Below are 16,532 nucleotides of genomic sequence, written 5' to 3' on the forward strand. Positions count from 1 at the left end.
CAATCTAGAGTCTATGCCTAAAAGGGATCACATTTTCTGCTACAACGAACTAAGAGCAATCAGAATATTTAAAATTAGGACTGTCCTAGAAAATCCTTGAAAAGTCCTAGAGAAACTTCTAATTTCCTTTGCATTCCCCCCCAGGGCCTAATAGAATGAAACACTGATTACATGTTTTGGAGACTGTTCTATTTACAGCAGTGCATGTCCTTCACTTTATGTGTTCCTACTCTTAATCTAGGAAACCTTTCAATAGTTTGCATTTTTAAAATGTGCTTAATTTCCTGCAATAAGATTTATTAAGAAAATAAGGAAATGTAGAATTAAAAGTTTCACTTTAATATTTTCCTACAGGTAAGAGAGAAAAGCAAAACCAAAACAAAACCAAAATCAAATCTTCTCTTTTCCTTAATAGTCCAGAAAGGATATACCACCCAATAGTTTCTTATTAAGTCCTTATCGCTACAAAAAGTAGTGTGATAAAAGTAGTCTGAAATATGACGAAAAGCATAAAAGTCTCCTGAGTTCCAGGCAACTTCACCATGTAACACAACCACAAAACTCATGGTAAAAGACAGAGGTCATCCCGCAGCTTACTTCTTTTACAGATAGAGCTCAGAGCCACTACGAAGGGGGCCTAGAAAAGAGCTATGAGGAAGAGGACACAAGAAAGTGACCTTGGCTTCTTGAAGAGCTCTGAATGCAGCCAGGTTAGTATCAGACATTCCTCTTTGAGAAAACAACAGGTTTGCCTACCTGTTCTTGAAGAAACAAGTCATTGGCAATATGCACTATTTTTTCCACAGCAATGATGCTTCCAATACTATGAATTTCAATGTCTGCCATCATGGTGAGGACAAGGATGGCTTCAACCAGAAGCTGGCGGTACTCCGGCTGAGGTACACGATTCAGGACAGACTCCACGTGAACAGAGAATTTAATCTCGCCTGGAGTCATCTGTGATAGAGAAAAAGAAAATCACTTCCTAAGAGCCCATCATGCAGGAGACATCAATTACCTATTCTGAAAGGCAGAAGAAATACTGTAGCCAAGAGCACTGCTTCAGTCTCCTTTAATGTAATTGAGTGAGTAAATAGGTTCAATCTTTTTTTTGAAGGCAATCTGGCAAGCATAACAAGAGTCATAAAAGTATCAATGCCCTCTAACCCATAATCCTCCTTCTGGAAGTTCATCCTAAGGAAATAATTCAAGAGAGAAGAAAAGCCCTATGTGCAAGAGTGTTTTATAGCAGCATTAGTCACAAGTGGAAAACTAGAGGTAATCTAAACATGGGAATGGATGTGTAAATAATGGCATATCATGGTACAGCAACTTCATGAGTTTCTATAGAATCATTAAAAGAATAAATAAGATGACTGTGGATAAAGGAAAAATCTAAGTAGAAACTGAAATTGTATATACGTGATGATGAGGATTATGTAAAACATTTATATACTGTTAGATTAAAAAGGGCATGAAGAAATATAAAGTTATTTTAGGGTGAAGGGGATTGAGGACTAATTTTTGGTAAAACTGTATTAAGTATATACTTTAGGGTGGCAATGTAGATTTGGAGTCTAAAGACCGGGGTTCAAGTCCTGTCTTCATCAGTTACTGGTTCTATGACCTTGGACAATTCACTTCTCTAAATTTGTATGCTTATCTGTGAACTGGGAACTACAATCCCTTCCTTAGCTATCTCACGTAGTTGTGCTGAAGATCAAATTAAAGACTGTGTAAAGGTGTTTTGCAGACTCTTAAAGGTACATTCAGGTATGTATTATTATTAATTCTGTTAACATTTCAATCTTGCTTAAAGGCAGAGAGAAGACCAAGAGAGGACACAGTGTTCTTTACTAGGGAAGAGGCTTCTAGGCAGGAGTGGAGCCCTGAAACAGCATTAGCTTTCTGTACCCACCCTTGCAGCCATGATCTGCAAGAACTCCAGAGTTTTTGAGAATTTTCTACTATCCAGTCTTACTATTCCCAGCTTCCCAATTCTAGCTCCTTTGTTGATTTTGTATAAAAGCTATTTCTTTATAATTTCAGTGTGATTGGGCAAAAAGCAAAATATAAAAGCACCTCCTAATCTATGTCTGTGGTTCATGGCAATGTTTTCCAACCATGGTGATATATCAGAATTATTCTAAGGATTTTTTTTAAAGTACAGGTGCTCATGCCCCATCCCTGGAGAGTCTAATCCACTGAATTGGAGATAGGAGCTCAGGTTACTGTGACATATAGTTAGAGCTAAGGACCACTGGCTTATGATCACTGGTTTATAGTCTACAAACATCTTAGTAGAGAAAGGTAGGGATGAGCAGGTTGGGGACATGAGAAGTCATTCATTCATTCATTCTTAGATTTCTATCTCATCTGCCATTTCTAACTCTGGCAACACTCACATAAATCAGCCTAACTTAATCAACCATTAAAAGAAACTGCCTTTATATAATTAATGTAATACATAATTATTCTCTAATATTCCCATTCTATTTTTTAAGAACATTCTCTCCTTTCTTCCAATGCATTTCTTGTTCAGTTGATTTATAAAAACATAGATTTGTTATTTTGAAAAGTGATCACTGAAATACTTTAGCCAGACAAGCTATCAATCACATAAATGTGAAAGACACAGAATCTTACCTCTCTAGTGGTTGAAGAAGGAAGAACAAAACCTTCCACAGAAAGTCCATGACACTGCAAAACAGCAAAAACATCACCCAGGATATGCTGACAACTGGGAGACTGTAAGGAGACACTTAGTATTTCTAAGCGTGTTCCACTGGGTAGATGCTGAGTAATCACAGGCCAGTGAAAGGCCCTGCAGCCCACGGGTCTTTGCCAAGGGGTTGCGCTTACTGTGTGGCAAGAAGCAGGGTTGGACTATAGGGAACTCAAGGTTCATCCTCTACTTAGGGGAGTGGAAGGGTCGGGAAGATCTACCTGCTGGGATAGTCTAGCCCTAAAGATTCAGAGACTATCTGGGAGGATACCACGGTAGGTCCCAGAGCCATCACAAATAGACTTTCAGAAAGATTTTTTTAGGCTGAAGAGAAAAAACTCAAGATATGCATTTACCAGACATGCATAGTTATATTTTCTAGTTAAGCATCCCCCATCAGCACTCCTGATCCCCTCACTTTGCTCTACTTTCTCTACAGTACTTGTCATCTTTCAACATTCTGTATAGTTTACTTATTTATTATGTTTCTTATTTATTGTCTCTCCTTAGTAGAATGTAAGTTCCATAAGGACAGAGATTGTCATCTGTTTTGTTTTCTGTTGTATTCCTGTGAGCACCTAGGACATTGCCTAGTGCGTGGCAGATGCTCAAGAAATACTATATGAACGAATGATATTTTATCTTCCCCCCACCATCAATTCAATTATTAAAAAGCAGTGGGAATTAATGACTTGCCATTTTAGATTTTAAATAAATCAAAATATTATATATTAAACCACAGATAAATATTCCAATCCAACAAGTTTATCGACCCTACCAGACACTTCCATCCCATGTTCCATATACCAAATAACAATCTTTGTACAGAGAATTACCAGCCTTGAAACATATGTGCAGAGTGATTATGTTACATTCATACTATGAAAGGAATGGAATGAAAAAAAAACAGACGGCATTTGTTTTTCCCCTTTACATTAGGATTTCAAGTTCATGCTTTGATTCTGCCACAAAATACCCAATTTTCCTAGTCAGACTTGAATGTTCCTTCCCTTGTATTCTCACAGCCTTCTGGTTTTGCACTTTTATCATAACACTTTTGGCCTTGCATTATAGCTGCTATGTAAGAAGATAACTATGGATTAAACTCTTTGATGACAAGAACAGACACTTTCCATGGTATCTGGGTAGAAGAGCACCTACTACATGTAGTCTGTGAAACTGAATTGCCATAAGCCAGGCAGAGCTGGAGAGATACAGCACATATCTGTTACCACTGTGCTATAGCAGTTAAATGGAAGGAAAATAACTGATAGGTACTCTTTGAAAGGAAGATCGCCAGAGTTGATAGTTCGAGGAATCAAATTTCACCTTTCCAAAGGATCACCTGATTATGTCCCTGGAAGAATATCAGTGTGCTAAGGGGAGAAACGTAACTAAAGGTTTTGAAGTCCTGGTTGAAGTGTTCTTCAGGTCATTACCAAGGGCAATGAAGCAAAAAGTGGCACCTATGAGACTATGAATGAGATCTATGAATGAGTACAATAGTCTTCTTGGCCTTCTAAATCTGTCACAATCATAATGGTGTGATGTCCCCTTGAATGTCTTTGGCAAACTAGGCCTTTGACAGAAAAACAAAAATTGGTCACACCAGTAGAGTCTTTGGACTATCAGCATCACTATGACTGCATTTATTTAGTAGTTTTCATCCAAGAAAAAAAATAGGTAAGAGCATCTCATAAAGCTTCCCAGATGCCACAGTTGTTTTACTGTAGTAACATTTGTTATTAACAGCACATTGCTACAAATAACATTTCTACTCTACAATAGCTACAAAGAAAGTGAGTCTTTATCACCACATTCATTTGATTAGCAGTAAATGTATCACAATGTCCCACAATGTCCAACCATGGCCAAAAAGCAGAGAAGTGATGATTTTTGAAATCTCATTTATAAATACTGCAACAGTAACAGTTATGGAGAGAGACTAAGTTATCAGTAATGTCAAAATAACAAATCAACTGTTTCATTTTAATGTTTTCTTCTAGGTTTTATCCGTAAGAGCGCATGACTTTTATATAATTGCAGCGATATCATAGTCATGTCATATCTCAGACAAGGAGACTGATAATTTCATGGGGGGGGGGGGCGTGAAATAAAGAGACATCTACAGTGTATTATGCTCACCTTCTGCAAAACTTTCCATACTTTTTGATAAAATCCAATTGGGACTCTGTTTAGTGCTCCATCCAGCCTTCTTCGGCGTTGCCATTGACCTTGACGACTATCTTTAGATGTCTGTTGATCACATCCACTAGGGAAGGACCCAATACTTGGAATCATAGAGGTTCCAGGTGACTTGGGAGAAAAGTAGAGGAAAGAACATAAATCAAGAGTTATCTCTGTTTCTATGATTAAAGTACTATAGCACAATGAATAATAAACACACTCAGCAGAATTATAAACCACAAATTAAGTGTAACACCCAAGACAAAAAGGTTATAGTGAAGCTAGAAGACTTATGAGTAGCTAGCAGCAATGTAAACAGGTATGATCCTTTTAGAAAGCATCTAGTGATACATAAGAAGAGCCATAAAAATACTGATGACATGGGAGGTTCTTCACTGTCTCTTTGCCAGGTTATTTCTGTTAAACTTCTAACTGGTCTATGGCTTGGTTTGTTGCTCCCATAGGCTATAACACAAGCCTCAATGTAAAAGAATTGAAATAAGACACAAAGTATATTATCTTACTACAATGAAATTAAATTAGAAATCAGTAACAAAAGGAAATTTGGTAAATTTACAAATATGTGGAAATTAGAGAACACATCCCTAAATAACCAGTGGGTTAAGAAAGAAATCACAAGGAAAATTAGAAAACACTCTGAGATGAATGATAATGGAAACACAACAAACCAAAACTTATGGGATGCAGCTAAAACAGTGCTTAAAGAGAAGTTTATTTTATAAATGCTTGTATTAAAAAAGAAGAAAGATCTCAAATCAATAACCAAACCTTCTACCTTAAGACAATGAAAAAAAGAAGAAAAGAAGAGCAAACTAAACTGAAAGCAAAGAGAAGAAAATAACAAAAACTGTAACAGAAAGAAAAATGAATAACCAAAAATAATAGAGAAAAATCAATGAAACCAAAAATTTGTTTCTTTGAAAATAAACATCAAAAAAATTGACAAATATTTAGCTAGACATACCCAAAAAATTAAAAAAAAAGAAATATAATAAAGTCAGGAAGAAAGAGAGGACATCACTTCCAACCTTAAAGAAATAGAAAGGATTGTAAGGATATACCATTGGCAGTCACATGTCAACAAATTATTGATATATAACTTAGATGAAAACCACAAGTTCCTAGAAAGACACAAACTATCCAAATGGACTCCAGAAGAAACAAAATCCGAATAGATTTATAACAAAGAGATATAACTATTAATTACAAAACTTTCACAGAGAGAAGTCCAGGTACAGGTGGCTTCACTGGCTAATACTACCAAACATCTGAAGAAGAATTAATATCACTTCTTCACAAACACTTCCAAAAAAGAGAAAAGGAAGGAACTTCCCAACTTATTCTATGAGGCCAGTATTAGCCTTACACCAAAATCAGACAAAGACATCACAAGAAAACTACAGATCAATACCCCTTATGAACACAGATACAAAGATCCTCAACAAAACACTAGCAAACCTAAAAATTCAGCAACATATAAAAAAGATTATACACCTTTTAATACACATGATGAAGTAGAATTTATTCTAGGAGTTCAAGGTTGTTTTAACATCTGGACATCAATCAATGTAATACACCCTATCAACAGAATAAAGGATAAAACCCATATCATCCTAAAGATGCAGAAAAAGCATTTAATAAATTCTAATACCCCTTCAATGATAAAAAACACTCAACAAACTGGGAACAAAGGGGTTCTTCCTAAATCTAATAGAGGGCACCTACAAAAAACCCACAGTTGACATCATAATGAATGGTTGATGACTGAATGTTTTCCCTCCTAAGATCAGAACAAGACAAAGATGTTCAACCTTGCTACTTCTATTCAGTATTGTACTGGAGGCTCTATCCAGGGCTATTAAGAAAGAAAATAAAAGTCATTCAGAGTGGAAAGTCATTTGCAGATGACATGATCTTGTATATAAGGAATTCACTATAAAACAATTAGAACTAATAAATGAGTTCAGTGAGGCTGCACGATATAAGATCAATATACACACAAATTAATTGTATTTCTAAACAGTAGCAATCAACAGTCTGAAAATGAAATTAAGAAAACAATTTCATTTAAGACAGCATTAAAAAGAATAAAATACTTAGGAATAAATTTAACGAAAGAAGTGTAAGACATACACTCTGAAAACTACAAAACCTGTTGAAAGAAATTAAAGACCTAAATAAATAGAGATCCTATTTTCATGGATCAGAAGGCTTAATATTGTTAAAATGGTAATACTCTCAAAACTGATCTATAGATTGAACACAATCTTCATCAAAATCCCATTGGGTTCTTTGCAGAAATTGACAAGCTTATCCTAACATTCATGTGGAAATTCAAGGGACCCATGATAGCTAACACAATCTTAAAAAAGATCAAAGTTGGAGGACTCACAATTCCCAACTTCAAAATTTATTATAAAGCTACAGTAATCAAGACTGTGTCAAGAGACACTGCTTTGGGAAAACAAGTGTTCTCCTTACTTGCTGCAAGTAATAAATCCTTCCTTCTCTGGAAAAAAAAACAAAAGGCTGCGTCATACAGGCATAGGCTAGGCATGTAGATCAGTGAAATAAAATTGGGAGTTCAGAAATAAACCACTGCATTTTGGTCAGTTTTTAACAAGGGTGTCAAGAAAAGTAAACGGAGGAAAGATAGTCTTCTATCTAAGAGACAGTGCTGGAACGACTGGATAGTCACATTCAAAAGAATGAAGTTGGACCCCCTACTACACACCATACACAAAAATTAAGTCCAAATGGGTTACTGTGCAAAAAAGAGTTAACATAGCAGGCCAGAAATGCTATTCTTGGAAAGGCCTGATTATAAGATTGGCCCTTGGTTGGCATTTGGAAAGCTGGATTTTGGGAGGGTTTCCACCATTCTCAGAATTGATTAACAGTGGCTTATTGTGCCTAAACTGTTTGTGGAAACACTATGGTTTATGTTGAACATTTGCTTTCCCTCTGGGAGTCTAGAGTTTTGGTACATGCCAGACAGAGGCTGTTTATGTGACCAGCCCCCAGTAAAAACCCTGGGTGCTGAGTCTTAAATGAGCTTCCCTGGTTGGCAATATTTCATACATGTTGTCACAACTCATTGCACGGGGAATTGCATCCTGTGTGACTTCACTGGGAGAGTACTCTGGAAGCTGGTGCCTGTTTTTCCTGGACTTTGTCCAATGCACATTTTCCCTTTGCTGATTTTGCTTTGTATTCATTTGCTGTAATAAGTCATAGCTTTGAGTATGCTTAGTCCTGTGAGTCCTCCTAGTGAATCACTGAACCCGAGAGGTGGTCTTGGGGACCCATAAACATAACTATAGACCTAACTGTAAGAGCTAAAACTATAAAACTCTTAAAAAATAGGAATAAATCTTTGTGACCTTGGGCTAGGCAAAGCCTTCTTAGATAGGACACTAAAAGAAAAATTAGATGAATTGGACTTCACCCGAACTAAAAACTTCTGTTCTTCAAATGACACTATCAAGAAAGTAAATTCCGTGGTTGATATTCTTCAGAGAAAAAAAAAAGTGAAAAGCAACACATAGAATGGGAAAAACTATGTGCCAATCACATATCTGATAAGGGACTTGTATCCAGAATACATAAAGAACCTTTAGGGACCTGTATCCAGAATATATAAAGAATCTTTACAACTCAACAATAAAAAGACAAATAACCCAATTAACAAATGGGCAAAGGATCTGAATGGACATTTCTCCAAAAGAAGATAGACAAATAGTCAATTGGAACATGAAAAGATATTTAATATCATAAGCCATTAGGGAAATGCAAAGCAAAACCACAATGAGATACCACTTCATACCCACTAAAATGGCTAGAATCAAAAAGATGGACAATAGCAAGGATTGGTGTGGATATGAAGAAATTGGAACCCTCAGACATTGCCAGTGGGAATGTAAAATGGTACAGTCCCCTTTGAAAAACAATTTGGCAGTTCCTCATGCTAAACATTGTTACCAAATGACCCAGCACTTCTTCTAGATGTATATCCAAGAGAAATAAAAACATATGTCCACACAAAAACTTGTACATGAAGGTTCATAGCAGCGTTATTCGTAACAGCCAAAAACCAGAAACAACCCAGATGTTCATCAACTGATGAATGGATAAATAAAATGTGGTGTATATCAATACAGTAAAGTATTGTTCAGCAATATAAAGGAATGAAGTATTGGTACATGCTACAACATAAAACTTACAAAAGTAAAGGACAAAATACATTGGGGAAAGTGTTTCTTTGACAGTTTAGATTCAGAAATAAATATAAAATAAAAAGAAGGTAATAGAAATATTTTCTCAGAAAAGAACTTCTTACATTTTAATTTGGATCAAATGCCTATATCACCACTGCTATGTCAAAGAGAAAAGTGCCCTAAGGCATTTCTATTGGCCAGTGACTATCACACTGATGTACCAAGTAAATGAACTCCATCTGATTTATCTTCATTGTCTTCGTCTCTACCATCAAGATCCTAGGCTGCTGAGAGTGGAGTCAAACCACAAAGGCTATTCAGACTGTTTTCCAAAACCAAATATCAATAGTTCTGAGCTTTTAGATTAACTCCTCCTCTGTGCCTCTGTCTTCCTTTATTAATGTAGATATGACAAAGTTGGCCAAGTCATACTACACTAATTCATTACAGGGTATATACTTGGTTAAAGTCAATAGAAATACCAATATTGTTTCCAATAGTTTTCCATTTTTTGTTTGGTTGTCATCTGGCCTTAATCTCTTCAGCCTAAGAAATCTGAAATCATAGGCCATTATGGATCATTGATTTAAACCAAGGAAACTAAATCAGAGATCAGTCTTCCTAAACTGTAAGCATCATGAGGGCAAGGACCACATCTGTTTTGTTCACTACTGTATTTCCAGTGCCTGGCACAAAATTGGCACTCAATTAATATTTACAAATGAATAAACAATAAGAATAGGTAACCCAGTGGTTTTCAAACTTAAAAGTGCATCAGAATCACCCAGAAAGCTTATTAAAACACAGATTGCTGGGCCTCACCTCAGTCTTTCTGATTCAGTAGGCCTAGGATGGGAACCAATATTTTACATCTCTAACAAGTTCCCAGCGGATACCGATGCTTTCCAGTGCCTGGCACATAGCAAGCATTTAATTAATTATAATAGTTGAAAGAATAAATGACTGAACAGATACTTAACAAATAAATACTTATTAAATTGAATTTTGTTTTCTGAAATGGAAAAGAGGTTGGAGTTGAACCCCCTCACCTGCCTTTTTGGAAAAGAAATGGAAAGATATCACCCTGCATGAAGTTGATTTATAAGTATAAATTTTACTTTTTGATTCATTTTTTTCAGTCAATCAGATTGTCATATAATACAAGATAACAGCAGTTACCAGAAAAAACAGTGACATCAAATCTACACCCAGGGGATGACCACCATTGGGCTATGAAAAATATTTGAGAAAATAAATTTTTAAAAGGGATGAGGCAAGGCAAACATTATGTGTTTTTAAAAGTTATTAGTAGAGTAAAATTATAGACTATTCAAGTAACTAGCCAGCATGTTATCATTAAAAAAGCTGATGAAATAGTCTGACTCTAGAAGTCATGGTAAAGGGTAAAATAAATAAAACTACCTTACAAGTATTTTTTCTATAATCAGAAAAGAGGGCATTGGTGAGTGGCAGAGAAAAGGGCTTAGAACAACACAAAATACCAGACAGGCAGGTGAGGGGGGAAATCAGTATTTAGAAGAAAGAAAGTAATGAAAATTTACAGCTCTCAATCCTCTAAATTACAGTCCTAATGATTTTGGCTTTCTTAAAGTCCTATAGGTAGTGTATGTGTAAAAAAAATTAAATGATATAGCTGGCTGGGTAGGTCAAGTCCTTAATATCATACTAATCTAGCTGGGAACATGGACTTCAAGTTCTAAATATATAATGAACTTGTAAGTAATACTCTGTGACTATAAACAACCATGAAGTATTTAGCCAATCACTCTCAACCAAAACAAGGACTGTTTACCAGGAACATCACTTTAACTCTTCAGTATGAAATGTAGTTCTTTAACCTTTCAGATAGGAAAATGTTCAGATTATCCAAATTGTCTAGGAAAAAACCTGTAAAGTGAACACTTTTCTATCACAAGGCCCTTTCTTATTCCATTCTGGTCTTGTACTTGCATAATATAAACGTAAAAGGGTATCTGATAGGTATATCTAAATTAAGTTTACTTCAAATTAAACATCAAACATTGGCTCTTTATTTTCCTAAATGGTTTCTGACTCCTAAAACAAACAGATACGCAAGCACACAAACAAGCAAAATTTCCATTTTGCCTTTCCTCTTCTGGATGTGTTTTAATATCGTAAGCTAGCATAAGCTTTCTATTTTGAAAGTAGAGGGAGTAGTTTTAAGCTTTTCATTAAAAGACTTTGAAATCACACCATTTCCCAGAGTTTTGAAAAACACTACGGAAGTTTGTGTTAATTATTTCTTTGTATAACACAATAACTCATCTATTCTCATCTTCAAGGAAAAAATTAGTGACAGCCTACAGTATGATGTTTGGTGACTCCCACCAACTCCCAGATTGATTTATATGTTTTTCCTCTATGTGTTCACAACACCTTTCATATACCTCTATCATGACAATGATAAAAATCTAATTTCTGGACAATAACTGAAAATAGATGTTTAAAAAAGCCCTTACCTACTCTGGTTCTTAAAAGTAAGAAATGTAAGTCTACTTTCATAAGAAAATTAATTCCAAAATTATGTATTAATCCTAACAAGAGGAATTCAAGGTTTCAATTTCTTGCTATCAGAAACAAGTTACTTTCCTCTTAAAATCAGCAAGATAGTTTGGTCCAGAAAAACGAAAGCTATCTACAGAAAGATTGCTAAAAAGGAGAATCAAACAAGCTACTATGTGGCTTATCTTATTTGTAAAAAAGCCATAAGCTCATGCATGTTTTATAGAAATACAGGTTAATCTATGTTAAAGGATCCCTACTTGTTTCACCTGACTCTCAGTTGAGATAGACAGTCTACGAAAGTCCACCTGAAAAATAAATGGCTCAAATTAAACTCAGAATATGAAACAAAATACATGATCTTAACAAAGTCTGAGTCCAAAAGAATGTTCTTAAATATGAAAGTATCCCAGCTCAGTTCCCAAGTAGTATCTTACCTGCTTTATCTCACTTTTTAACTGCATAATCCCAGTTCGTTCTGGTTTGGTTGCTCCAACAGCACCAATCTCACGGATAGAAATAGCAGGGCTGATATTTGAATCAGTGGGACGAACTATATAGCATGACAGATTAAAGAGAAAGAGGGACGATAATCAGGTTCAAATTGTTTTCTCCACCACATTTAAAAGACTTAGATGTATGTCCTCCTTTTATGTTAGTAATAATAAAAACCAAACAACCAACTAAACCTTGCTATTCAAAGTGTGGTCCACAGGCCTGCAGCATTAGCTTCACCTAGAAGCTTGTTAGAATTTTAGGCCCAACTCTAGACCTACTGAATTAAAGCCTGCAGTTTAGCAAGAAACCCAGGTGATTCTTATGAACAGTAAGGCTTGAGGAACACTGCTTTATAACACGCTAAGGTCTAGTATCCATCCATCTGACATTATATATTTATTTATTTTAAGTCTAAAAGTTAAGCATGAGAGATAACTCTTTTCATTTGCTCTGATGTTTTAGGTACTTGATATCAAATACCACTACCAAACCACCAAGTGCAGGTGTAAGGTTAATTTATGATAGACCCCTAAATGTATTTGAATTTAAAAGTGAAAGGATATATCAGGTGCACTGTAGCAGCTACACACACACACACACACACACACACACACACACACACACACACACACACACACACGCACACCCCACTATAAGTGTTACTGAATTATTGCCAACTGGAATACAAGAAAGTTTCAGATGATACACGTTGCTAGTTGTCCTAAAGTAGAGTCTTAAGATAATGTAAGGGAATGTATAAAACAGTCCAAAACAAAATATGCTAGTAATCTACTTAATTGACATATCATTTAAGGGAAAAAAAGACACACAGTGGTTTCCAAATCTTGTTCCAGAAGACAGCTTTGGTTTTAACTTTCATATACTGGGGTCCTATTTATTTGGGAGAAAAGTTCCTCTGATAAAAGAAAACCACTTTAAAATCAATAAGACATTTAAAACAAACATTCTGAAATAGAAATGCAGTGATTCAACCTTACCGCTTCGTTCCACGCCAAACTCCTTGCCACTGAGAATGTGATGCAGGAGGTTCTTCATGGCTGAAGGACTGAGACTCATCAGGCCATCTGTGGCTTCCTCAGCTACTCAGCAGAAATGTTAGAACAGAGGGATTTCTAAATGACCTGCCACTCTCACCCTATTTTTTCTCTATTTCCTTTCTTGCTTAGAATTTCTGAGTCACTTGATTGGAAGAAAAAACGCAGACGTAGAGAATGGACTTGAGGACAGGGGGAGAGGGAAGGGTAAGCTGGGACGAAGTGAGAGAGTAGCACTGACATATATACAGTACTGAATGTAAAATAGCTAGCTAATGGGAAGTAGCCGCATAGCACAGGGAGATCAGCTCGGTGCTTTGTGACCACTTAGAGGGGTGGGATAGGGAGGGTGGGAGGGAGACACAAGATGGAGGGGATATGTGGATATATGTATACATATAGCTGATGCACTTTGTTATACAGCAGAAACTAACACAACATTGTAAAGCAATTACACTCCAATAAAGATGTTAAAAAAAATAAATTTCCAGCACCATACTGCCTAGGCATTCATCCTCCAACAGATTCTTAATAATTTAAGGACTGATTATCCAGTTTATGGATTAACTAGGCCCTTGATTTCTTCTTCACCCCTCTTCCACATCATTAGGATATTCAGTAGAATCTTTATTTGAAAGTGGGAAGAATGAAAGGAGCACAATGGAACTGGAAACCAGTCGGAGAAAGCAATGATTGTATCTATGAAGATGGGCTAAAATAATCAAAACTTCTCTCCATCTGGAAATATGGGGATTTAAAAAGAGAATAGATATGAATCTATGAAATTATGAAGAATATTGAGAAGATAACTTGAATTTGTTCATCAACATCAGACACCTATTATGAGTTTACTACATGTAGGTCATGATTTTAAGCAATGTTAGTACAAACAGGTATGACATGGTACTTGACCTTGTGAGGCTGACCAGCTATTTGGGAGAGACTGGACATGTAAACAAGATAAACAACAGTAAAACATGGCATGGCTATACTAAGTGCCAAATGAGAGGTATAGACAATAAATGCTTTGGAAATAAGAGGAGACATCAATCTCCAAGGATGGGGACTGATAAAATTAGTGGGAAGTACTGTTGAAGTGGGAGGTAGAGGCCAGACTGTTGAGGGTCTTGAATATCAGACCCAGGGATCTTGACTTTATCCTAGAAGAAATAAATAGCCATGGTTTGATGAATCCACAAGAAAAAAAATATCTGTAATGGGCAATTAAGGAAAAGTGAAGAATGTTTGGGGATTTATCCCTTCTTGAGGTTTATTATTGAATAATCAGACTCTCATGAAACATCACTTGATACCAAAGCTTGAGAAAAAAAAAATATATACATGTAATCTTATAACAATGTGCTGAACTGGCGATCATTTGGAATCAAGCAGACTTGGACTCAAATTTCACTATTTATCAGTTATGTAACTTTGGGCAAGTTATTAACCTTTCTGAGTTTCATTTTTAAAAAACTGCTCATTAGCTTTATTTAAAGAATTTAAAACTTTTATACAATTTTAAAGGTTACTTTCCATTTACAGTTATTACAAAATATTGGCTATATTCCCCGTGTTGTACAATACATCCTTGAGCCTATTTTACATCCAATAGTTTGTTGAGTTTCAATTCCTTTTACAATCAGTAAAAGTGAGATAAAAATACCTTCTCCAGTTGGTTGTTGTAAGGATTAAATGAGATAATATATGTAAATATAAAGCAAAAAGTACAGTGTCTGGCATATGGTAGGTATAAAATAATCATTAGCTTTATTCCTTTAAAGGGTTATTTAAATATACATTATCTCATGTAATTTAGGTTAGATTCAAACCAATAAATTTAGCTACTTGCTAACAGCTCAATTAAAAGCCTTTTGGGGAAATTTAACTGAAACAATGGCTAAAATTGAGTTTTGCAACTGTGATTTTATCTTTGTATTCAATCTCTATCTCTATTACTTTGCCATTCTTGTTGAAATCAAATACCGAAGGAAAAAATAGTCATGCCATGGGGTCCCCCCATAATTCTGTGCTACAGCTTCCAAAGGCCCCATCTATTCTTCTAACTAAAACTGCTACCTTGCCAAATATACCTATAGCTAATATCAAAAAGAGTCTTGTCAGATAAATATGAATAGAAATATTGCCTTCCTTTATTTGATCGTGATGTTGACTAGACAGAATACTGACACTATAATCAAACTGATGTGGTGACTCAATCTGACAGCCAGAGGTGGCCATGCCTGAATCAGAATCGAACCCAGTCTGTCACACTTAGTTTGATATATGTCTCGGATCACTCTAGGAGTTAGGAATGTCATTGGGAGTGCAGAGCCCCTAGGAGGTGAATTTTGAAGTTGACAACTAATATATAAATTTGTCATAGCAGTCCCTTGACTTGTATAGAGACTGACTAACATGGGAACAAGACTGCTATATGCAGCTTCTGAGCTACTGATAAAAATCTTTTAGCTTCCTTTCCCTCCTGATTCAAAACTCAGTAGAACTCTATTAAAAGTGAATTCTGCCTCAAACAGTTACTTAATTGAATACCTGAGCATCGAAGGGAGTGGGCCAGTTCTGTTGCCATAACTTGTATGATCAGACCAATTCGAAGTCGAAACATTTCAGCAAAGAGGCCAGGCTGAGTTCGCATATACATGGCTAGATATACCATTATTTCCTGTGCATGGAATGAATATAGACAAAAATTATGCCCTAGATCTCACAAGGCTTATTTTGTGGTCTTCAGAAATTGCCAGATCAATTGAAAGCAAACTTTTAAATATCAATCATCAGATTAGGCTTTATAATTCTGCTCACCTGTGTAAGAATTGAAATGCTCATGTCCCCTTCACTGGCTTCATCTATCAGCTGAGTGAGTACTTCATAGGGCAGAGGTCTAAGGAAGAGGACAGTGAAGAAAGACAAAATTCTGCAACTACTTAAAGCTAAATTTATTGAGAAAATAAAAAAGCTCCTCCCAAGTCCAAGTCAGTGTCTCAACATCTCATCATTACTGGTAGCATTCTGGTTCTTTCAGTCTTCAAAGTTCACTGCCTCCCCAAAGCACTCTGGCCCATATCAACTCAGGAGAGCTCTGCTCTCCCGTCTCTAAGCCTGGATTGCCCTTCTCCTTCCAAATTGTATTTAAAAGTCACCGCATGACGTCCTTCCAGACCAGTCTTTCATGGTTAATTCTTAACATTTGACAAGTAACTATTATGGCTAAAAAGTAGTAAACTAAATCTAAGCTGTGCCTTTTGGAAGACATTTTATTACTTTACA

The 16,532-nt window shown here is 35.9% G+C and overlaps 1 protein-coding gene across 5 annotated transcripts in view; it reads right to left on the reverse strand.

The window, feature by feature from the left end:
- PHKA1 (phosphorylase kinase regulatory subunit alpha 1) overlaps nt 1-16,532 on the reverse strand; it is a 141,290-nt gene that overhangs the window by 3,049 nt on the left and 121,709 nt on the right. For 2 of the 5 annotated variants that reach the window (XM_082445964.1, XM_082445960.1), the window contains 8 exons: nt 16,068-16,146; nt 15,798-15,927; nt 13,191-13,292; nt 12,132-12,247; nt 11,955-12,002; nt 4,871-5,041; nt 2,647-2,700; nt 757-957 (listed from right to left, as the gene is read on the reverse strand). In XM_082445964.1, coding sequence (XP_082302090.1) covers nt 757-957; nt 2,647-2,700; nt 4,871-5,041; nt 11,955-12,002; nt 12,132-12,247; nt 13,191-13,292; nt 15,798-15,927; nt 16,068-16,146 — 901 coding nt within the window. The remainder of the gene's footprint in view (nt 1-756; nt 958-2,646; nt 2,701-4,870; nt 5,042-11,954; nt 12,003-12,131; nt 12,248-13,190; nt 13,293-15,797; nt 15,928-16,067; nt 16,147-16,532) is intronic. The other 3 variants (XM_082445961.1, XM_082445962.1, XM_082445963.1) reach the window with 3 other exon arrangements.

Source organism: Balaenoptera physalus, assembly GCF_965194825.1.
Source record: "Balaenoptera physalus genome assembly, chromosome: X".
Taxonomy (NCBI): Eukaryota; Metazoa; Chordata; class Mammalia; order Artiodactyla; family Balaenopteridae; genus Balaenoptera; species Balaenoptera physalus.